The sequence below is a fragment of the Canis lupus genome, chromosome 12 (assembly GCF_003254725.2).
Source record: "Canis lupus dingo isolate Sandy chromosome 12, ASM325472v2, whole genome shotgun sequence".
Taxonomy (NCBI): domain Eukaryota; kingdom Metazoa; phylum Chordata; class Mammalia; order Carnivora; family Canidae; genus Canis; species Canis lupus.
In genome coordinates this window covers 4,551,303-4,574,163 of record NC_064254.1, presented here as the reverse complement: position 1 = coordinate 4,574,163, position 22,861 = coordinate 4,551,303, and the positions used below count along the sequence as shown (strand labels likewise).

Sequence of the window (22,861 nt, the reverse complement as noted above, 5' to 3'; positions counted from 1 at the left end):
GTGGGATCGAGTCCTGTGTCCAGCTCCCCGCTCAGTGCCAAGTCTGCTTGAGATTCTCTCACCTTCTCCCTCCGCCCCTCTCACTCACTCTCTCTCTCGAATAAATCTTAAAAGAAGGAGGAGAAGAAGAAGGAGGATGAGGAGGAGAAGGACAGTTTTGGTCAAGAGCACACTTGGAAGTTGAAGATCTACAAGCTGATTTTCTTAAAACTCCTTGTACCCCAGAGGTACCCCACCTCCAATGAGAACACCATTGGACCTCCCACTAGAGGAGAGATTCACATCCAGAATCCAGATTTCTTGTGCTCGAGGATGTGTTATGCTTCTGTCTACCTAATGTTGTTCCCATATTCTCCTACTCTCCTTTCTCCTTTCTTATTAAAAGTTTTAAGGGTCATTGTGAATCCCAGCTCCTACCTAATGCTTCCTTCCCTTTTTTTGAATTCCCCCCACCCTTAGAGTTTGAACCTCACTTCCCATCCCTGAAATATACGAGTTATACTGGTAGTTTTGCTTCATGATACTTTCAATAGGCTGTAATGAAGTTCCTTGCAATAGGTTTGGTGTACTTGCAAAAGAAATGAACTTTGATTATCAGCTAGCACATAAGCTGCAGGAATGCAAGGAGTTTTCTTCTGTGCCATATAACCGGCACCTAGCACAATACCTGGCATATAAGGGCTTAATAAATAATTCATTGAATAAATGAATAGACTTGAGTTTTGATTTTAGCCCCTTCATCACTTTTAAGCTACATGACACCCATTCATTTTAGAATTTAACCATTCAACAAACAATTGTTGCATGCCTGCTAAGAACCAAGCACTGCGCTAGCTACTGGGGACATGAGTTGAAGAAGTTATGTCCGTGCCCTCAAGGAACTCATGCATGTAGTTATGGAGGCTGTTACATGAAGTAGGGTGGGAAGGACAGTGAGTGTATAGACCCAGAGGAAAGAAAAGGAGGGATCTATTAGCAAATCTATAAAGCAGAGGCATAGGAGGCTCCTGGGCTAGGTTGTCACAGACCCCAGGTGCCATATCTGGGACGGTGAACTTGACTGATTAGATATGGGACAAGATGGAGAAGGAGTCAAAGGTGAGCACACAGGAGGAGGTTATGAAGGCCTTAGTCGTGGTGGTAGCTGTAGCCATAAAGAAGGAGGGATAACTATGAGACTGTGGAGGATCTAACAGATTTCATGGTTGTGCATGAGAGGGTTGTGCATGAAGGGGTTGAGAAGGAAGGAGCATCCTAGATTCTCAGATCTCTGTCTTAGGTAACAAGGTCAGTGAGTTGAATAGTATGGGGAAAGAGAGAGTTTGGAAGGTTTTGGGCAAGCTAACCTCCCCGAGCCTCGGTTTTTTTCACATGAGAATAATATCCCCCTCTTGGGTTGCCACGAGAACTAAATAACCAGGGAAACTGTATAGAATAGATGCTCACTAAACACTTTTGGGTGATATAATAATAGTGCTGGCTCCTATGCCACACACTTAATCCTCACAACAACCCTATAAGGTAGGTACTATTATCATCCCTATTTTACCCATATGGGAGCTGAAGCACAATCAGGTGGCAAACTTGACCCAAGTCACCCAGTTAGTAAGTGGCCCAGTGTACTTTCCCAGCCCCTGCCCTCCACTTGACTCCTTCTGGGACCTATAACTGGACTTGAGGCAGGAAAGATAGATGGCAGACTCGATCAAGGATCCATTCCAGGGATGCCAGGATGGCTCAGAGGTTGAGTGTCTGCCTTTGACTCAGGGCGTGATCCTGGGTACTTGGGATTGAGCTCTGCGTCAGGCTCCCTGCTTGGTGGAAAGCTGGCTTCTCCCTCTCCCTCTGCCCCTGCTTGTGTGCTCTCTCTCTCATTCATTATCTCAAATAAACAAATAAAATTTTTTTAAAAAGCATTCTTTCCAAGAGCAGTTTTTATTTGGAAATGTGCCTCCACAACTTGGTGGTAGTGTGAGGGCACATGCTATTGGCTTGCTTGTTTACTCTTTTCCAGCCCAGGGCGTAGGGTCCTTGGGGTTAAGGCACAGGATCAAGTTCTCAAGGATCTACACCCTAGACTGCCTCAGTGGTCAGGGGCCTGGAGTTGGTGCCAAAAATGAATGAGGCTCCGTTCTGGACTGTCATGGTTGGGGGACCTGGGCTCCTGGCACCAGGACCTCAGCTCCCTTTTCTGTAGGGGCTGGCATCACCCACAGGCCAGCTGTGGCCAGGATCTGGTGGGTAAGAGGTTGAGGGGGAAAGAAGATGGCAGAGGCTAATTTTCCGGTGCTGGGTCCAGTTTATCTTCCTGAGGGGCGGAAGCCGAGATAGGAGCCTCATCCCCACCATTGAGGGACTTCTGCTGCTCACTGCTGCTGGGTGAGGGCGTCCTGGTGCCCTGGGACCCCCAGCGGGTCAGGCGCTTTAGGGAGGAGTCACGGCGGGCAAGTAGATGTGGCTGGAAGCCTGTGAAGGAGCTGCTGATGGTGGGACGCTTATCTGGCAGAGAAAAGGCAAACATGAGTAAGGAGAAAGGTGCATGCACAGGGAAGAAGTGGAAGGGGCCTCCCTCACCCCACGGGGGAGAGGAGAATCTTGTGGCTTTCAATCCCACGTGGATTCTGTAGATCTAGAGGTATTCCTTTCTCCCTCCCTTCTCCCGCCCCACTCCAGAGAAAGCTCCAGGGTCGACCCCTTCTCACCTCCAGGCTCAATTGGGTGCATGAGCCGGTTCATCTGAACATTCCAGTGTTTCACGTTGGTGCTGGCCTGGCGCAACTTCTGCTGGGCAGCCTGTGGGGAGCAGGGCCAGTGGAGAGGGGTCAGAAACACCATCCTAGACAGGGTGTCTTGACCTTTTCAGGTTTGCAGGCCCCTTGGAATCTGACAAAGGCTATTGATCATCTCCCCAGAAAACTCAAACTCATGTATATTTATATATATACACATATATATATATACACATATACATATACATATATATATATATTTCCAATTTCCTATACACACACACACACACGCAGCTTCCAATTTCAGTGGTCTTGTGGATCCCCAAAGGGTCAAAGATAATCATAATTATAGTTTCCATTCATTAAGCAGCTAAGATGTGCTAAGTACATTTATTATTTTTTATTTATTTATTTATTTATTTATTTATTTATTTATTTATTTATTTTTAAGATTTTATTTATTTATTCAATAGAGACACTGAGAGAGGCAGAGACATAGGCAGAGGGAGAAGCAGGCTCCCCACGGGGAGCCCAGTGCGGGACTTGATCCCAGGACCCTGGGATCACAACCTGAGCCAAAGGCAGATACCCAACCATCAAGCCACCCAGATGCCCCAGTACATTTATTATTTCAGTTAACCTCCAGGGCAGAAGTTAACAACAAACAAGTGCAAAAGAAGTCAAGCAACTTGCCCGGAAACCTATGTTGTGCTATAAACCCCCACACCATAGCACCTCTCTGGGACCAAATGCAAAACCCCAGCCATTAGCAGTGGTTGTCATGTAAGGGAACCACAGTGGGACTTTCCCTTTCTATGTCACATGTTTGTGTCCCAATTTTTTACGTGACCGTGTCAGCCAACAGCGCAAAATAAAATAATCAATATTAACAGAACATTAAAGACTAGGGGCACCTGGGTGGTTGAGTTGGTTGAGCATCTGCCTTTGGCTCGCATCATGATCCTGGGGTCCTGGGATCCAGCCCCACATCGAGCTCCCTGCTCAGCGGGGAGTCTGCTTCTCCCTCTCCCTCTGCTGCTCCCCCTGCTTATGCTCTCTTTCAAATAAATAAAATCTTTTTTTAAAAAAAGAACATCAAAAATTAAACAACAACAAAACTCCCTCTTCTATGGAGATTACAGCCAAAGGGCCCGGAAAGCAAGCTAGGGATCTGGAAGAGCATTGAGGAAAAATTTTTGTCCAGATTCATAATAATGATAAATATAGCTGCTAATGTTTCTTCCGCACCTGTACCAAGTATCCCTATTAGCTCCTTCAGTCTTCAAACAATGCTATTACAGGCCTCTTTCTCAGAGGGGCTTGAAACTCAGAGAAGTCAGGCAATTTGCCTGAGGTCACACAGCCAGGAAGGGACAGAGCCACGGTTTGAGGGAAGGTTCCAGATCCCGCACGAAGGTGCTCACCGCCGGGCCTCCTTGCTACGCCCCCCACCCCCACTGCCCCTGGGGCCTCACCTCCACATCTTCGTCGGCCCTCTGCCGGTTCTGCCTTACTTCCTCCAGCTGCTGCTGCGCCTGCTGCAGGGAGCGGCTCTGCAGTGCCATCTCTTGCTGCAGCTCTTGCTTCTCCTGCTGCGCCCGCTCGATGTAGCGCTCCTGCTCCTCCTTCAGCTGCAGCAGCTGCTTCAGCTTCTCCTCCTCTTCCTCTAGCAGCCTGCCGGGTGCACACTGGGTTGTCTCCAGAGCCAAGATCCCTCACAGGTGCCCCGCAAGTGGGATGCTGGGGAGCCGGGGTGGGGGGTGGGGGGGGACCCGAGAGGGGGCCCTCAGTCCTACCTGGTCTGGGCTAGGCGCACTGCCTCCTCATCCCGCCGAGCTTTCACTTCCAGGTGCAGGGCCTCCTCGAGCCTCTGCTGCATCTCCTCCAGCTCTTGGATCCGCTGCCGCTGCCGGGCAGCCTCCTCCTCCTTGAGTTCCATCTCGGCCTGCATGGAGGCCCGAGCCTGTGCGGGGATGCGAAGACGCAGAGCCACGTCACTGGGGTCACTGGGGGCCCGGCGTGGGGGAGGGGAGTCCGCAGGTGTGCTGCCCTTTCACCACGGCTCTGGCTCCGCTAGGCTGGCCCACATAGCGATTTCCCAGTGAGGGTCTAAGGAATTCCTTCATGTCGGGGTTTCCTGATCCGATCCCTTTCTGGGAGCCTGACTAGGTCAGATAATGGTCAGTGAACAGATGCTACCTCGGGGGCAAGGGGCTCAAGACACGCCCTGCCTAGCACAAGCCTTAATAATTATTATTATGCGTTATAATATTAGGTATTATGACTATAATTAGGGCTGGTGCTAGGCAGAGTGACTATAATTATAATGATTGTTGTAACAACTATAGGTGTTTCCTCATTTGATCCTTACCATACCTCTATGAGCACAGTTATCATTAACATGTCACTGATAAGTAATGGAGGCACAGAGAGGCTAAATAGCCTGCCTGAGATCACAAGGCTCCTAAGAGGCAGAGCTGGGATCAAATCCAGATGTCTCTAACTCCAGTACTAGATCTCTTAAATTCTAAATCTGATTCCCTCTAATGCCTAGTTGGCCTCCACATTCGTCCCTCCTTACTCCCAACCTGAATTCCTCAAACTAATTTCACTATGAAACTTAGATCAAGTCTAGTCCAATCTAGTCTAGCATGGGTCCAAGCTCATTGCCAGCTAGGAGGGGTCTTTAGCAGCCCCACCCCCAGTCAAGGTCTCTGAACCAGGCCCCACTCAATACCTATAGCACTCAGCGCCGCCCCCCATCTTTCAACTCAAGCCATCCCTCGGCCGGGTTCCTGCACTCCCACCCCTTCCTTAGTCCCGCCCTGGCACAGGCCTCCGCCCACACGCACGTTTCAGGCGCGCGGGTCCCAAGTCCCACACTCCAAGCCCCGCCCCACGCTCCTCCTTCCCCAGCCCAGGGCTCCGCCTCCGGTCCAGGCCCCGCCCCCGGCTCTCGGCTCCGCGGCCGGGTCTCTCGGCTGCCTTCCGAGCTCCGTCCCCGGCAGGTACCCCGCCCCACCTGCTCCGCCTCGCGCAACTGGCCCTCGAGCGCCTGCTGCAGCTCCCGGTGCTGGCTGCGGCGTCGCTCCTCCTCCTCCTGGAGCAGCCGCTCCGCCTGCCGCTGCGCCTCCTGGAGCAGCTCTAGCTCCTGCAGCTTCCGCTCCTTCTCCTCCTGCAGCTGCTGCAGCCGCAGCAGCTCTTCCTCCTTGGCCGCCCGCCGTCGCTCCCGCTGCTCCCGCTGCTCCCGGCGCTTCTGCTTCAGGTCCTTGTGCAACGACGTCTTGCCCTCGGCCTGCAGCCGGATCGCGGTCTGGATGGCTGCGGAGGGGGATCAGGAGGGGGTCAGGAGGGGGTCAGCAGCGGGCCAGCAGAGAGCAGCGCGGTCCTCGAGTCCCCCCTCCAGCCTCCGGCTGGGCAGTGTTATCACCCCCTTTTCACAGCCCCAGGCCACCCAGCGAGCACTCACCAGCCGTCCATTCTTGGCGCTGGCGCGTGTCTGAGGCGCTCATCTCGTATGTGCGGGAGGCAGTCTTCACGCAGAACATGCAGCGCTTCCCCTCTCGGTCGGGCAGCACCTGGGAGAGGGCAGGTGGCCCCAGACAGGCCGTCTTCACTGGGGTCGTGGCCACACCCGCCGCAGGGTGCTCCAGCTCCATCCCCCACCCCTCCGTCTTGGGGACCGTCCTCCCGGTCATCGCTCCCACTCCGCCAGGAGCCTGCATGGCTGGGCACGGACGTTAGTTATGAGCATACTAACAACTCTTGGAGCCTCTGCTCTTTGGAGGGAGGGCCAGGGTGTTTCCATCTTGGTGCCTCTCCAGGGGAATTAGCACCTAGTCCATTACTGAGTGTTTATGTAGATCATTCTTGAGCACTTCCAGTGACAGAGTCCTCATTATCCAAATCATTCTTTTCACATAGCCCTGCCTGTTGAGAAAGTTCTCCATTCATCTATTCCAGTTATTTTGGAGTGTCTACTGAGTGCGGCTCATTGTTCTAGGATGTGTGCCTGACAGACCAAATCTCTGCCTTTCCTAAACTTATATTGTAGTAGAAAATAACAGCTACCATGTATCGAGCTTCTTAAAAAAAAAAAAAAAAAAAAAGATTTTATTTTAAAGCAATCTCTGCATCCAATATGGAATTTGAACTCACACTCCCCACCCACATCAAGAGTCACATGCTCCACCAACTGAGCCAGTTAGGTGTCTCATGTATTGAGCTTCTTATGCTCTAGAGGCTAAACTACTGTTTTATATGCATCATTTTCTGGGCAATTCCCAAACAATCTTGCTAGACAAGCATTATTAGCTTCACTTTACAGAAAAAAGAAATTGAGGCTTTACTAAGTCTAGGAACATGCCCAATTCACACTAGGAATGCCTATTAGTGGTGGAGCTAGGCTTTCTGCCTAAGATCTATGCTCTGTCCTTAGTGTCCTCTATTTCCTTATGTGACAAAAATGGAGAGAGCCTAGGATGGGTATAATAATAATTTTTAAAATAATAATAATGTTTTAAAATGTAAAAAAACACATGTCCACAAGGATATGGAGAAAGTGGAACTCACACACCGCTGGTGAGAATGTAAAATGGTATGGCTGCTATGGAAAACAATTTGGCTATTCCTTAAAGAGTTAAACATAGAACTACCATATGATCTAGCAATTCTACTCCTTAGTATGTACCCAGAGAAATGAAAACATAGGCCTACCCAGAAACTTCTGCATAGATATCCAAACCAGCATTATTCACAATAGCAAAATGGTGGGAACAACCCATTGTCCACCAGTGAATGAGTGGATAAACAAAATGTAGTCTCTACACATGGAATATGATTCAGTCACAAAAAGGAATGAAGTTCTGACCCACGCCACAACATGGATGAACCTTGGAACATTATGCTAAGGAAAAGAAGCCAGTCACAAAGGGACAAAATACTACATGATTCTGTTACATTCTAGGTACCCAGAATAGGCAAATTTGTGGAGACATTAAGTAGAATACAGGTTACCAGGGGGTGAGGGGAAAGGAGGGGATGAATTCTTTCTTAACAGGTAGAATTTCTGTTTGGGATGATGAAAAAGTTTTGGAAATAGATAGTGGTGAGGGTTACACAACATTGTGAACGAACTTAATGCTATGATTTGTACACTTCAAATGGTTAAAATGGCAAATCTCATGTTACGTGTGTGTGTGTGTATGTGTGTATTTTAGTACAATTTAAAGTAATTGTTTTAAGTCTCTAAAATAACAACAGAGAGCCAGGGGAGGGGAAGGACGGGAGGAGAGGGATGTGAAGAAAGACTAGGAAGGTATAGAATTGCCAAAGAGAATGGAATTTGGGTGAAGGAGAATAACTTTTCAAGAGGATTTTTATAAGTTTGACTGTGTGGGTGCCTGGTTGGTCCAGTTAGTTTTCTCAGTCCTGATTTTGGCTCAGGTCATGATCTTGGGGTGGTGGGATGGAGCCTGGAGGCAGTGGGCCCCCTGCTCAAGGATTCTCTCTCTCCCTCTGCCCCTCCACCATTCATGCACTCTCTCAAATACATAAATATGTCTTTTTTTAAAGAAGGATTCTCTTTCCTTCTGCCCCCCACACCCCCCTCCCCCACGTGCTATCTTTCTCTCTAAACCCCAAAGCTTTGCTGTGTAGTGTAAGGCATAAGACATCTCCTCTGAAATCCTTAGCAAAATCCACATTACTCAGCCATGACTTTAGTATTTGATTTGCAGTTTTTTTTTTTTTTTTTTTTAAGTGCTGGCATGGATGAGAATGTCCTCGAGGCATCCAGGGTTACAGTCATAGAAGCAGACATTTGCCACTGGGGCTTTTTCCATTCACCCTCCTCCCACCCCTCTTGCCTTTATACCCCACCCCCCACCCCAGAGCCTCTGGGCCTGGAGTTGTGCTCCACCCCTTCGCCTGTCCCCCTCACCTCCACACAACATTGTGCATCCAGTGGGATAGTGCCCCTTTTCTCCTTGCACTCTTCACTCCCAAAATAGCAGAGGGAGCTGGGCTGCAGCTGGAACCAGCGTTCCGTCCAATTCCTTCTCAGGTGCCCTCGCTTCCATAGGTAGCCCTGCCAGCCAGGGCAAAGTCAAGTTTCACTCCCCCCACCCTGCCCCCATTCACCCTGCCTCAGGGTCCTCCCCGAGTTCCCAGCTTGGCCTGACCTGCTTCAGGACATCTTGGATGAGCTCCTGGTAGACTTCGTGGATGGCCATGCTGAGCGTGTCCCGCCCCACACCTCGAAGACAGCGCCCTGAGTTGAAGAGCTCCAGGAACTGCCAGACGCTGAGCCCTCCGGTGGTGGTCTGGGCTGCCTGGGCTTCCTGGGCCAGCAGCTCCTCCAGTTCGCCCAAGCCCACCTCCAAGCTCATGCTGCTAAGCACCTTCTTCAGCAGATATTCCACCTGGAGGAAGGGGAAGGCCTGGTGACTGCAGCAGGCAGCGTTGCCTCTGACAATCCAGGGTTAGGGGTGGGGGCGCTCTGGCTCCCAGGGCCTGTGCAGAGACGTCCAGGGACAGGGGGTAGGGGAGCAAGAAGACTAAATGTCGGGTGGAAACCAGGGTAGATTTGGGGAGGGGGGGTTGTGGAGCCCCAGCCCCAATTCAGGCATTCCTCTCCCCTCCCCAGCTTCCAGGCCCACGTCCTTCTCCTTGAGCTTTAAGTTAAGCATGGGGTGAAGGTTGAGGGCTGGAGGCCAGGCAGAGGCAACCACTCCTAAAAGATGTCAGAGGAGGTGTGAGGACCCTCTCATCCAATACCCTTACTTTGCCGATGACAAAACTGAGGCCCAGAGGGGGAAGTGACTTGTTCTAAATCATACAGCAAGTTCTGGCAGCCAGAACTCGATTTCTATCTCCTGAATCCCATCGGAGTCCTTATTCCAAGCCCAAGCCCCAACCCTGAGGATCCTTCCTTCATGGGAGGGCAAAGGGACTGGGGGTGGGGGTAAGCAGGGTAGGGACAGGAAACCTGCTACAGAGGAACAGGAAGTGGTGGTTGGGGTACATCCTGCTGCAGTTTGTTCATACATGCTGATCACAGCAGCAAGCCGCCTTCTGGCCTCTGAGGGCCCCCCTTACCCTGACAAGCAGGGGTCTGACAAGGGTGCCTAGCCAGGTGCCTGTGTAGATGGACACATGTCCCTTTCCTGCCGCAGCAGCTTCTTGGGAAACTCTCTTTAGGACTTTCATTCTGAAGGTTAACGGGTCTCAGCTGGGAGTGGGGTGGCGTGTACCATTTCAGGGATTAGGTATTTCCCTCTCCCTTCCCAGAAACAGAAGGAGACAAATCTGAGTGCACTTAGATATACCAGGACTTCTTATAACACAGACAAGCCGTCCCCTCCGTACCCTAAGACCTAGATTCACCCTGGCATCTGCACAGCCACCAAAAGGGCTAAAAGGTCAGGAGAAGGCTGAGAGAAGTGGTATGGAGTGGGGGCACCTGCCCTGGCTTCTTCACCCATGAGTTGAGGAGGTAGAGGCACCAATTCCAGGCTTCCACACTCAGGATGCCCTCTCTGGAGCCTGGAGCTGGGTCTCCCCTGCCCTTGGGGAGAGGAGAGGGATGGGAAGAGAGGGGAAGGAAAATCTAGAACCAGGGCCAGATTTGGTTGCCCCCTGGAGTAATGGGCCAGACATCCCAGGCAAGTCTCCCTTCTCCTCATATAGTAACCTTCTCAGATTGCCACAATGCCTAAAATCCTGCCATTCAATCTTAAATGTTTTCATTTGTAAATGCCCAGTAAGGTATCAGGCATTTCTACCTCTGTAAATAAAACTCTGAGGTCATTTTCGTCTTTTGAGGGCTAACAGAGGCCTGAAGGAAGCACAGTTTTGGTCCTTGGTACACAGTGACTCTGACATGGGCAATTCTTGGCATCTGGAGGCAGCTGGGTGCAGAGAGGCACCGGCATGGGGAGACCAAGAAGAAAGGGGATGTGGGAAAGGTACACGGGTGATTTGGCCTCCTTCACAGTTTAGCTGAAGCCTGGCCCCAGTGATTCTGTCCCCAGTGCTGCCATCACCCTCACCTCGTCAGGAACCATGATCAGAGGGTACTTGTCCTCAGACAGGAAGTTGAAGAGGCACCAGAGGCGGAAGGCATCCTCATTGGAGAGCATGCTGTTCCCATTGCTGTCCACCCGGTAGTTCTTCTTGGCCGTCAGGGTCCAACACAGCTCATCAAAGTGCTCCTTAACGAAGGCCCCTTCCTCCACCTGCCACCAGGCCTGCAAGTCAGCCAAAACGGCCACCCATCCCTGCTCTGCCACCAAACTAGGCTCTTGCTGCTTTCTTGGGGTCACCTATTTCCCTGCACCCCACCTGTTCTAACTTGAGGAAACCCTGAGCTGCTTATCAGATAACTAGATGATTCCAACCACCCCCCCACCACCATACCCACTCAAGACCCCTACCAATACAGAAACTGGTCCCTCAGCCCAGGGGAGAAAGATCGGGAGCCCAATGGGGGATGGATGACATGGAAGAGGCTGAGAAGAGAGTGGACAGCTGGGAGGAGCACAGACATAGCACCAGGGGAAGCTGGGAGCCCTATGTAAAGGTCCCAGCTGGAGATGGGAGGTGAGCCTGGCAGGAATGAGGTGGAAGGGTGGAGGTAGGAGAGAGGTGATGGGGGGGGGTGGGGGTGGGGGGGGGAGTGTGGGGGGGTGGGGGGGGTGGGGTGGGGGTGGGGGGGGTGGGGGGGTGGGGGGAGTGGAAGGGGGAGCGAAGAGGGGCAAGGCGGGGCAAGAGGCTGGAATCTGAAGGATGGAAGTGGGAGGGAGGGGATGGAAGGTGGGGACAGAAGGGGGGGGTTATAGGTGGGAGGAGTTGGGCTGGCAATGTACTGGGGAGTGGGGAGAGGTGCCCCCTCCTGCCAGGCCCCACCTTGTCCAGGATGTATTTGTTGAGGTAGGGCATGTATCCCTGGCTGGACACGGGGCCATCGTCGTCATCTCGGAAGTGCTCCTCCAGGGCCACAGGGTCGTGTGGAATGTGCAGGACCGTGTACAGGTTGTGGGACAGCACCTGAGACAGAGTGGCACTTTGCCTTCCTGTGCCCCAGCCCAAACTGGGCCAGAGGACCACTGCCACCACTTGGCTCAGCCCCAATCCTATCCTGGCTAAAGCCTTGGCACACAATGCTCACCTCTATCATAACCCAAACTTATGCAATTATATACAAGGGAATATGACTCAACCAAAAAAAAAAAAAAGAAGGAAATCTTGTATTTGCGACAACATGGGTGGACCTTGAGGGCATTAGGCAAAATGAAGTAAATCAGAAAAAATATATATACAATATGATCTCACATATTTATGTGTGGAATCTAAAAAACAAGTTAACCTCCCCTCCCCCCAAGCTCATAGATACAGAAAACAGACTGGCGTTTGCCAGGGGCAGAGAATAGCGGGGACAGTGGAATAGGTGAAGGAGGTCAAAAGGTACAACTTCCAGTGATAAAGTAAGTCATGAGGATGTCAAGTCCAAATGGAGACTATAGTTAATAATACTGTCTGGCAAAGCTGAAAGTTGCTAAGAGCAGATCTTAAAAATTCTCATCACAAGAAAGAAGCTTTGTAACTGTGCATGGTGATGGATGTTAAGTAGACATTGTGATGATCATTTCCCAATATATACAAATATTGCATCATTATGTTGTACACCTGAAACTAATATAACGTTATATGACGATTATACCTCAATAAAAAACCGAATAACCTAAAATGTACTCCCTTACTATGCACCAAGCACGGAGCCAAGCACGTTACAAATAGTTCACCTAACCCCCGGAACAATTGTTAGTATCCCCATTTTACAGGTGAGGTAAGAAAGCTAGGATTCAAACCCAAGCAGCCATATTCTGAGCCACTGTATTAGGTAGGGATGTCCTCTTTCTGCAGACAAGGACACTGAGGCTCAGGACATTCAGTAACTTGCCCAAGGATCCAAGGTGAGCAGGAGTCTGGGATTTAAATCCAGTCCCACAGATTCCAAAGCCCAGGTGCTTCCTAGGACGTTGGGCTGACAACAGGGAGGTGGCTGTCACCCTGCGGCAGCCAAGTTTCTTATCATTTCCATCAAAGCCTCAGTGTTTAGGCTGCAGTGTGCCAGCTCCAAGGAAAGCGCTCAGGTGTATCTGCTCTAGAAAAGGCAAGTGCAGTTCTAGTCACTGCCCTTCAGAGATGGAAAGCTGGAGACAGCTCAAAGAAGGGTCATGAAAAATGGTCTGTGACACATGGAGGAAAAGACCTAGAAGGGGTGGTGGCCGTGATGGTGCGGAGGGGAAACCTGAGTTGGCTATCAAACCCACGACATAAGAACAAAGGGGTTGAAATTTGAACAAAATCAGGAAAAAAAATCAAATTGCCTTGGGGTTAATTCTGCCGTAGCACTTAAAACAGAGTGAAGGATGAAAATACAGCTGAGTGGCTCAATCGGTTGGATGGCCACCTCTTGATTTTGGCTCAGGTCCTTCATCGGGTTCTGCAGTGAGTGGGCAGTCTGCTTAGGGTTCTCTCCTTCCTCCTCTGTCCCCCACCCTCCTGCTCATACACTCTATCTAAAAAATAAAAATAAAAATAAATTTTGGAAAAATGGTAAAATAGTCATTATTGCACACCTACTATGTGGCAGCCACCGTATGAGGTTCTATACCCCATGTCTAACCTCCTCTCCAACTGTGATACGCACACACATTATCCCTGTTTTTCAGATGAAGATGCTGAGGCTTGGGGAAGTTAAAGAGTAAATAGCTGAGCTGAGGTTGGAACCGGGTGTGCCTGGCTCTGAAGGTGACCTCACTATTACAGTGCTGACCCCAAGTCCAGGTAGATTGTGAACTCTGGAGACAACGTCTCTGTTCATCTCTATGTCCCACACCCCCTACATCCTCTTCTGCACATGAAAGGCAGTCGATGAATGCTGCTTCCACCACCAGTAGTTATGCTTAGAATCAGTTCCTGATGCAGGAGCTGGCCACATCCCAGAGGTGGCGCGTGCACCAAGTCTTCACTTCTTTATTCTCTTGTGAGATGAGGTGGACCAAAGGATTGAGACTTCCTCCAGTATTCTCCCGGGCCTCAGGCTTGACTGGGCAAAGTGGGAAGTTGGAAGGCCTAGCAAGAGGGTGCTTCTCTTTTCCCTCATTCCTCTCCAGGCAGCCATCCCTGACCCACACACCCACCACCCTCTTTCCCATGCTCTTCATCTCCCATGCATGTTTGGTTTTGCTTCTCCTGTTCTAGAGTACATCTTAAGTTTCTTCCTGAGGAACTCTGTTGTCTCCACCCATATTTGGTAATGGAGCCTTGCTTTTCCTTTGAGAAGCACCTCTCCCTTATTCTCAATATCTGTGGTATCGACTATTTGCAACCCTAGCCCACCTGCCTGCAGGGGTGGGCACATCAGAGTCATGGTGATTGATGATTGGCTCAAGGAAGGGCATATGATCAATCTTGGACCAATGAGAATCAGCCCTACGATTTTTGCTTCCTCTAGTGGAAAGAGGTATACTCTTCCCCTGGAATTGCTAAGCTGGTGCTCGCTTGGCAGCCCTAAAACTGGAACAGCTAAGCTATTAGAAGGGAGTTGAACACCTTCACCTGTCCCATGGAGAGGCTGTGAAGATGGAGTGAGAGGACATGTGAAGAGAGCCAGTTGGATCTGTATGGAGCAAATGTTAGATCCCTTCCTGTACAGAAAGTGCAATTTTTTACTGAACGAATTGACATAGATCACAAGACTGATAACACCAGGTATTGAAGAGGTTGTGAAGTGAGGACACAAATGCCCTACTGTTGAGGTGTGAATTGGTAATCTTTCTGGAGGGCAAGAATGTATCAAACTTAAAATTGGGCAGGATCCCAGCATTTTGATTGTTTTTATTTATTTTTTAAAGATTTATTCATTTACTTCAGAGAGAGAGAGAGAGAGAGAGAGAGAGAGAGTGTGTGTGTGTGTGTGTGTGTGTGTGTATGAGCTGGGGGAGGGGCAGAAGGAGAGGGAGAAGGGAAATGAACTCCCTGCTGCCCCAGGAGGGCTTGATCTTCCAACCCAGAGATCATGACCTGAGCCAAACCAAGAGTTGGTCGCCCAACCAACTGCACCAGGCACGCACTGATCATCTAACCTTTAGATGCTCAAGGGAACAGAGCAACATGTACGAGAATGTTCACTGAAGCATTCTTTACAATATGAGGAACAGGGATAGCTTGGGTATCCTTCAATAGGGGACAGGTACACCGTGTCATGGACCTACGTGTTGGTAGGAAAGATTTTACATCTGCCACTGGTGTGCTTACAGGCAAGTGATTTAACTTCTCTAAGACCTTGGTCTCCTCTGTGAGAATGATAAGAAGGTCTACTCCAGGGATCCCTGGGTGGCGCAGCGGTTTGGCGCCTGCCTTTGGCCCAGGGCGCGATCCTGGAGACCCAGGATCGAATCCCACATCAGGCTCCCGGTGCATGGAGCCTGCTTCTCCCTCTGCCTGTGTCTCTGCCTCTCTCTCTCTCTCTCTGTGACTATCATAAATAAATAAAAATTAAAAAAAAAAAGGAGGTCTACTCCAAAGGGTTTTTTTTTTTGAATAAAGAGCTTAGCATAGCACCCGGTACATAGTTCATTGTTTAATAAAAGCTGTGTGCTATTTTTATTATTATGTTTTTATGAACAGACATGGAAAGATATGCATCCTATACCGGCTGGTGAAAAAAGCAAGCTATAGAATGAAATGTTTGTAAAATAAATGTGTGCAAAGATTAGGTTGAACCATGGCAAATTTTAATAGCTGTTTTAATAGGGCTGAAACAATACAATGTCAGCAATTTCACATGGTTCAACCTAGTAAGTTTATTTGTACATAGGAAAAATCTAGAAGACTCAGCAAACTGTTAATAGCTATCACTCCACCATCCTTCCCCAGGGAGGGGAGGAACTTTCATCATCTTTAGTATTACATTTGTCTTTGAATTTTTTAACCAGTAACATGTTTTACTTATAGAATAAATTTCATCTTCCTTAAAATTATATTCTTCTACACTGTTTTTTTCTTAACTAGGAGCATATATTGTTTTTATGACAAAAATTTAAAACTATAGAGATAAAAAGCAGAGTGCCATTAACCACTGTTATTTATGTACTCTGTTATTAAGTTGCTCTATAATAGCATTCTTTTGCTCTTCCCTTTTTGTGTGAGCATTTCTGGGTGTTCTACATTCTTTGAGCAAGGACTCTAAGCTCAGGCCTGATTCCAGACTCAGTACGATGTCCTGCACACATTCAATGTTTTTGACTGACTCCTCAAGTCTAACTTAAATGCTCCAGTGGTTTCCCATCGTTCTCTGAGTAAAATCGCAAGTCCCCCTAGAGAGGCCTTGGGCTCCATAGGACCCAACCTGCTGCACCTTCTCTGGGTTCATCCCTCTGGCTCACTTCTCTGCGGCTACTCTGGCCCTCTTGACATTCTTCAGACAGGCCAGGCACATACTTGCCTCAGGGCCTTTGCACTTGCTATTCCTTTATCCTAGAACATTCTTCTCCCAGGTCTAGGCATGGCACATACCCTCTTCTCCTTCTACTCTTTATTTAGATGTCACCTTCTCAAGGAGGGCTTCTCTGGACCATTCTATTTAAATCTATAACCCCATTCCCTCAATACCCCCCCACAACTCTCTATCCCTATTTCTGCTTTATTTACTTCTATGTCATGAATCATCTTCCATTACATGATACATTTTTACTTATTTTGTTTTTCATCTGTATTCTCTGACTAGAATGTCAGCACCACAAGGGGGGTGGTGATCTTTGTCCATTTTATTAACTACTGTATTCACTGCTGTATCACCAGGTCTGGCACCTAACAGACGCGCAATAAATATCTGTTGAATGAACCTAAACGCTTTGCGGGAAGAAGTAGGAGAAATACAAAAGCCAGACAGAGGTGGACTGAATCTCTCTGAGCAAATGAACCTCACTGGGCCTCAGTTTTCATAGCTCTAAAAACAGGGTTCGAAGAGATGACATACAAAATCCCTGCCACCCCGGGAATAGAACGGACTACGCAGCTGCATTGTCATTTGAGCTGTTCCTTGCCTCGGTTCCTCCATCTGCACTGTCCTCTAAGACCTGCTGTCCTCACTTGTACCTTTGGCTGGTGGAATCTGAGGGGCCCAGGACAGAGGCTCCAATCCCTGTGAGCCGTCAGGTGTCAGGACAAGAAGGAACTGAAGGCTCCAGATGCTTGGGGCTCAGGGCCTCTCCCCAGAGAGCTTAGCAGACCTCAGACTGCCAGGCTTCCTGTGCCTGGGTGCGGGTTGGGGCTAGAGGTGGGGAGAGGGTGTGACCTAAGGAGGGTCAGGCTGGAAAGGAAATGGCAGGGGTGGAGACCAGAGTGCGCAGGAGCTCACAGGCTGATTTCTATCAATCCTCAGACCCAGAGGCAGGGACTCTCATAATCCTCCTTTGACAGATGAGGAAATCAAGGTGCAGAGAGGTGAAGTGTCTTGCTGGAAGTCTGCCTCTAAAGCCCTACTCTTGATCTCTCTGTCATGTTAGCTCTGGCTGAGCCTCAGAATCACCTGGGGAGCTGGTGAAACTGAAGTGAGCAGAGGCCCGCCCTGTCTCACTGACTCAGAGTTTCCAGGGGTGGGATCCAGGTGTCTGCAGCTTTCACAAGCCGCCATTCGCGCTCCCTCAGAGAGGACTCTCATAGTCTCACCGCCCAACCAAGCAGCCCCTGACCTCTGAGGTGGCAGCCATTGACCTTTGAGAGGCTTCATTTATGCACTATGTCCTCTGAAGGCATGTGGGGAAGTGGTTCTCCTCTAGGGGCTTGTGAGTTCCCTAAAAACTCAAGTGTGGTCATGGGGGCCAGTACCCATGGTCCTGTGGTTTCTAGCCATCACTGGATAAATACAAGGGATTTGGGAATCCATCAACAGCACCAAGTAATGGCTGCAGAGAAAATGAATAATCTCTTTTTTAGATGGCATATAGTTTTTTTTTGGTTTTTGTTTTTGTTTTAATATATCTAGGTGCCAGGTGATTCTTTTAAAATAAACAGATCCAGGGCACCTGGAAGGCTCAGTCTGGTAAGCTTCTGCTTTTGGCTTGGGCCATGATTTCAAGGTCCTGGGACTGAGCCCCACATCCCTGCATCAGGCTCCCTGCTCAGTGGGGAGCCTGGTTCTTCCTCTCCCTCTGTAGATCCTCCTGCTTGTGCTCTCTCTGTCAGATAAATAAATACAATCTTAAAAAAATATATACAGATCCTTGTAAGAGTTACTGAATGTATTTTTCTTTCTTTCTTTATTTATTTTTATTTATTTATGATAGTCTCACAGAGAGAGAGAGAGGCAGAGACACAGGCAGAGGGAGAAGCAGGCTCCATGCAACGGGAGCCTGATGTGGGATTCGATCCCGGGTCTCCAGGATCACACCCTGGGCCAAAGGCAGGCGCCAAACCGCTGCGCCACCCAGGGATCCCTGAATGTATTTTTCTCAACCAGCAGGTACTAAAGCATAACTACTATCACCAGGGAGGAGCACTGGGAGTTTTAGAAGGTGGGGATTTCTGGATGAGCTCTGTGTGCCTGTTGACAGCAAGAAAGGGCTAGAAGGGGTTGAGGGTGAGCACTAAAGAAAAGACAGGCTCAGGAAAGGGAAAGGGGAGGCTGTATCAAGGGTCAGTTTCATCTGCTAGATGTACTTCAGTAAAATTTTTTTTTTGGTAGCCAAGCTGGATAGCCTGGTGATCCCCAGTTCAACCCCCTGTCTTTACAGACAAGAAACCGCAAGTTCAGAGTCGCAAGGCCACATGCCCAAGCTCATCCAGCTGAGGAGCAGGCCTATGTGGCTCTGAGTCAAGTACTCTGCACATCACTAAATCAGCCTGCCACTCCCTGCCATCCTAGCCTGAGACCAGCAGCAGGTAGGGGTCAGAACAAAGCTGAAGATCCCAGCCTGCAGATTCCTGGACTGGAGTTGCTCTTAACTTTCCCTTCACCAAAGGGAAGCTTGTTATTCCCCTCCACAGGTAAAGCCTGAAGCTCAGGAGTCTAGAAGACCTGAAAAAGCCCAGGAGGGAGGGTGCCAGTTTGCCCTCCTGCCCACCCCAGCTCCTGCCAGTCAAGGGGAAGGGGCAGGCCTCCTGTCTCCTAAGAGCCTCCTGAGCCAGAGACATACTGCTCCATCCACATCCCCAATCCCAGACCCCTCACCCCAATTCTCAGCTAATCCCCCCCACTAGGCCTAGAACCAAGGCTTCTCCTCTAGGGAAATGGACGTGGCCATTAAGAGACCCATCATTCCTAAGGCTCACCTCCTTGCAGCCTTCTGGTGGAACTGCTACTCACTCCCAAAGTTCTTTAGAGAAGGGGGTTCTGGGGATCCTGGGAAAACTCAGAGTCCTCAACACCTGGGGAATTTTGTGCTCAATCTAAATCCATCCTGGGCAGAAGTGCCATTCCTATTGGTCTAATTGTACTTTTCTCAACTCACCGGGACAAAGGCCATTGTACTTTCTACAAAAATTCAATAGAGGAAAAGCCATCTGCTCTCTCCCTCAAGACTTCTCTTTTCCAGAGAAAACAATCCTGACTCCTTGGGCCACTTCTCAGAGGCCTCACTGTCCTTCCTCCTCCCTCCTTCCTCCTTCTTCATCATGGCTTTGCCCACCACAGCCAGTGGCAGCCTTTCTACCAACACATCAGGGAAGTGGTGACTGTCACAGACAGACATAGCTCGCTGGACTGGTACAGGTCTCCTGCCTGGTCCCAGTCAAGGACCTAAGGCCAGGGACAGTGTTAGTGAAGACAGACTAACCCCAAGGTCAAGGTCTTCCCCCTTTTCCCCCAAGCCTTTGCAGGGGTGGGGTTGGCCCCTGCTGGTATCTCTCTCATCTACTTCTTCCTCTGACTTCTGACCACTTCTCTATTGCTCCTTTGCCTTTCCGGCATCCCTGCCCCCAACACTATCACTACTTCCTCCTATTCCAGTATCCCCCAGTATGGTCTTAGGGAAGAATCACCTTCCCTAGCCTTCTCTTGTATGACATGGGCCTTCCCATGGTAGGGCACGGGTTTCTGCAGGGCTGGATTTTGGATGATCTGCTGTTCTATCCTGAAGCCCCCACTAGATGACATGATCTACAATAAAAGGATTTAAGTAGAATGTTAAGGAATCCTCCCCGATGATCAAAGGTAGGAGTGGACTGTCTTTCCTGGGAGAGTCAAGAATAATTTTTGTTTGGATGCTCATAAGCCTGGTTATGGAACAGATTATGGGATAGGGCCAGTTTGGGATATTCAAGCTTACTCTGTCCAAGTTCAGCAAAGTAGGGGTTGGAGTGGGGGTGGGGCATAACATCTCTCCTGCCTCATTCATCTCTCCCACGTTTGCAGGCACCTCCTACCTCGGTCATTAAAAATGGAGGTTTCCTGGAGGCTGCACTCGTCCTTTGGGGGTGTCCAGTGGAGACACCAGAAATCTAGGGCTTAGCTTCGCACCAGGCACAGAGCCACTCAGTAAACACTGTGAACTGAATGAATGATCCCCTAAGGCAGGTCGCAGATTGCTGAGGCTTACCCTGCTCCTGTCCCCCAGTGTTCCCTGGTTCCAAGAGCCAGGGATGGAGGAAGGAAGGAGAGAAACTTGCTGTGCTGGTCTCCCAGGAATTGTCTAGGACCTAGTACTAAACTTCAGGGCGATCACTGATGGGGCTCTTCCTGGGCTCGGATCCTACCTCCTTCCCACCTGAGGTCCCACGGCCAAAGGGAACAACAGTTTCCCAACCTAGTGTGGGAGAGGAGGGAAGGGTGAGCTGAGTAGCAGCAGAACAGGGTCTCTCCATTGCCCCTTCCCAGCATGGCTGCATCTGGGAGATGGGGTTCGGAGTAGCTGATTTCTGCCAAAGGTGACCCAGTCAGCCTGGTCTGGAACTCGGAGAGGCTCTTGAAGCCTCTCTCAGCTCGGGGAGGCAGTGACTGACAAGAACTAACTCTCTCTCTTCAAAGCCAGGAGGAAGCAGCAGGAAGGAGTAGGGTGCGTGCCCAAGCCTCACTCTGCGGAGAAGTGTGCTCATCACACCCAGTAGAGGATGTAGCCTGGCCTGTTGGCCTTCAAAACCGAATAATGCCGCCTCCACCCTCCAGGGAGTTGGGGGGCAGGTCTCTGGGCAAAGGCTCCGCACATGCCTCCCTGGGGTCCCAGAACATGGGCAGCAGCATCCAGCAGGCTGCACTGTCCCGACCACCCGGTCCCATCTCCCGTCCCCAGGCCTGGGCCTTGGGATGGCTGAGTGCCATCAGCACAGCGTTGTTGCCTGGCTCCTGGGCGGCAGGGGCTTGAGGGGCATGTGTGCCGGCCTCTCCTGGGCTCCGGGGACCCCTCACCTTGAGCTGGGACTTGGAGACCTTGCCGCTCTTCTCCACGTCCAGGGCAGTGAACGCGTACCAGATGGACTTCAGGAGCTCCTTGCGCAGGGCCATGGCTGAGGTACCCGCCCGGCCCGGGGGCGGCTCTGACACCGAGATCCGGTTTCAGGAAATGCAAACGGCTGCAGAGACCGCAGAGGGGCCATGGCGCGGAGCAAGAGCTCCACCTGCCTGCTTGCGCGTGCTTCCCAGCTGCCAGGAACCGGCCTGTTGCTCCTGCTCTTGCAGTGCTCGTGGGTGGCCCCTCTCTCTGTATGGGACCTGGGAACCAAACCCTGGAGAGCCAGGGCCCTGGTTCTGTTCAGTGTGAGGCTTTTAGAAGCCTCCTCAGCCCCAGAATTTTCTGGGGGCTTCCTGGATTCCCAGAAGCAGCTTGCTGGAGAAGAGGGGCGGGGAAGCAAGCCCACCCTGCCTTTTGAACTTGGGTGAGTTGCTAACCTCCTTAAGCAGTGCCCTCATGGTAAAGCAGGAAAAATACCCACCTCTCACAGCTGTGAGGTCTGGGGATGGATGTGAAGCAGCGCAGGCACCGGACAAAGCATTTCTTTTAGGGCCATCTAACATCACTGTGGTGGTGGGGCTCCTCCCAAGTGGAAGAAAACAAAGGCAATGACACAAAGTTGGCAGAGGACCTGGGCCAGGGCAGCTCTCCAGGTCAGGCGGACTTGGCACGTGCTTGGTTGCCTCCCTATCCTCTGGGCTTTGGCTCTGAAAGGGCTCAGCTCACAGTGCTGCCCACTCTGGGGTCACTGGCCCTGAAGATTAGAGCCTGTTTCTGAAGCATGGGTGTGTGTGTGTGTGTGTGTGTGTGTGTGTGTGTGTATGTGAGAACCTTGTGGTGGGGCCTAGTTCCAGGGCCACTGACAGCAGGAGGCTTGGCACTCAGGGCCCTCCATGTCAGGGCTTCCTTTTCTGTAGCTCCATTGCCACTGAGATCACTCCAGCCCGGAACAGTGGGCAGGGATGAAGCTTAGGTACCTGAGACACTCCTTCCCCTGGGGGCATGCTCCGGCCCCCCTCTGCTTCCAAAGAGCTGCTGGCCCAAGTAAATGGAAGCTTGCTAGGCATCTCAGGAAAGGGTACCTGGGCTGGGGGAAGCTCCATTTCCAGGTGGCAGGAAGGGACTAGGATACATCCATCACTGTGAAGAGAGGAAAAGAGGCCCCTCCAACCCCTGCAGTGCTCCCATGTCAGAGGTAAACCCAGAGTTCTTCCCTTCAGGTCCCTTCCCGTGTCCCTCCCTTCCCACCAGGGCTGGGCTGGTCCTCCCACACACTTTCCACTACGGTCCCATCGTGGCTTTGGGATTCCACAGCATGGTCCCAGACACCTAGGTGGGCATCCCCAGAGCTGGGACTTCGGTCTCGGAGCAGCAGAATCAATCAGAGACCCTTGCTAACCTTGGCAAAGGCACCTACCTCCACTCCACCATGGGGCTTTGCCCACTTGGAGTAGGTGACCGTGTGGCTGGGCATGGAAGGGCTCTATATCACACCAGTAAGGTGGGAAAAAAACAGAATTCCTCCAGTCCAACCATCCTGATGCCTGAGATCCAAGCAGAGCCTGACAGCAGTGGTCACACTGGTCCCGTCTGGCCACCCTGGAGTCCACCTGCTCAGGTGTGGGCAGGAAGCCACTGGCTGCTACTCAGGGCTTTTCTTATACCTGGGCTTCTTCC

General features: G+C 50.6%; 1 protein-coding gene across 7 annotated transcripts; it reads right to left on the bottom strand.

The window, feature by feature from the left end:
* Positions 1-1,916: 1,916 nt before the first annotated feature.
* On the bottom strand, positions 1,917-22,855 carry DEF6 (DEF6 guanine nucleotide exchange factor). Of its 7 annotated transcripts, none has more exons than XM_049092049.1 (12): positions 21,666-22,855; positions 21,142-21,458; positions 11,637-11,777; positions 10,781-10,978; positions 8,912-9,151; positions 8,671-8,817; positions 6,199-6,307; positions 5,752-6,050; positions 4,526-4,692; positions 4,205-4,403; positions 2,703-2,793; positions 1,917-2,499 (listed from the first exon to the last, which is right to left on the bottom strand). In XM_049092049.1, exons 2-12 carry the CDS (start codon positions 21,235-21,237, stop codon positions 2,276-2,278), a joined length of 1,911 nt encoding a protein of 636 aa, XP_048948006.1. In that variant the 5' UTR covers positions 21,238-21,458; positions 21,666-22,855; the 3' UTR covers positions 1,917-2,275. The 7 variants fall into 7 exon arrangements, with proteins under 7 accessions (XP_048948006.1, XP_048948005.1, XP_025274313.1 ...); XM_049092048.1 differs by having other exon boundaries at positions 21,142-21,305; XM_025418528.3 differs by having other exon boundaries at positions 10,781-10,966; positions 21,142-21,305.
* Positions 22,856-22,861: the final 6 nt, after the last annotated feature.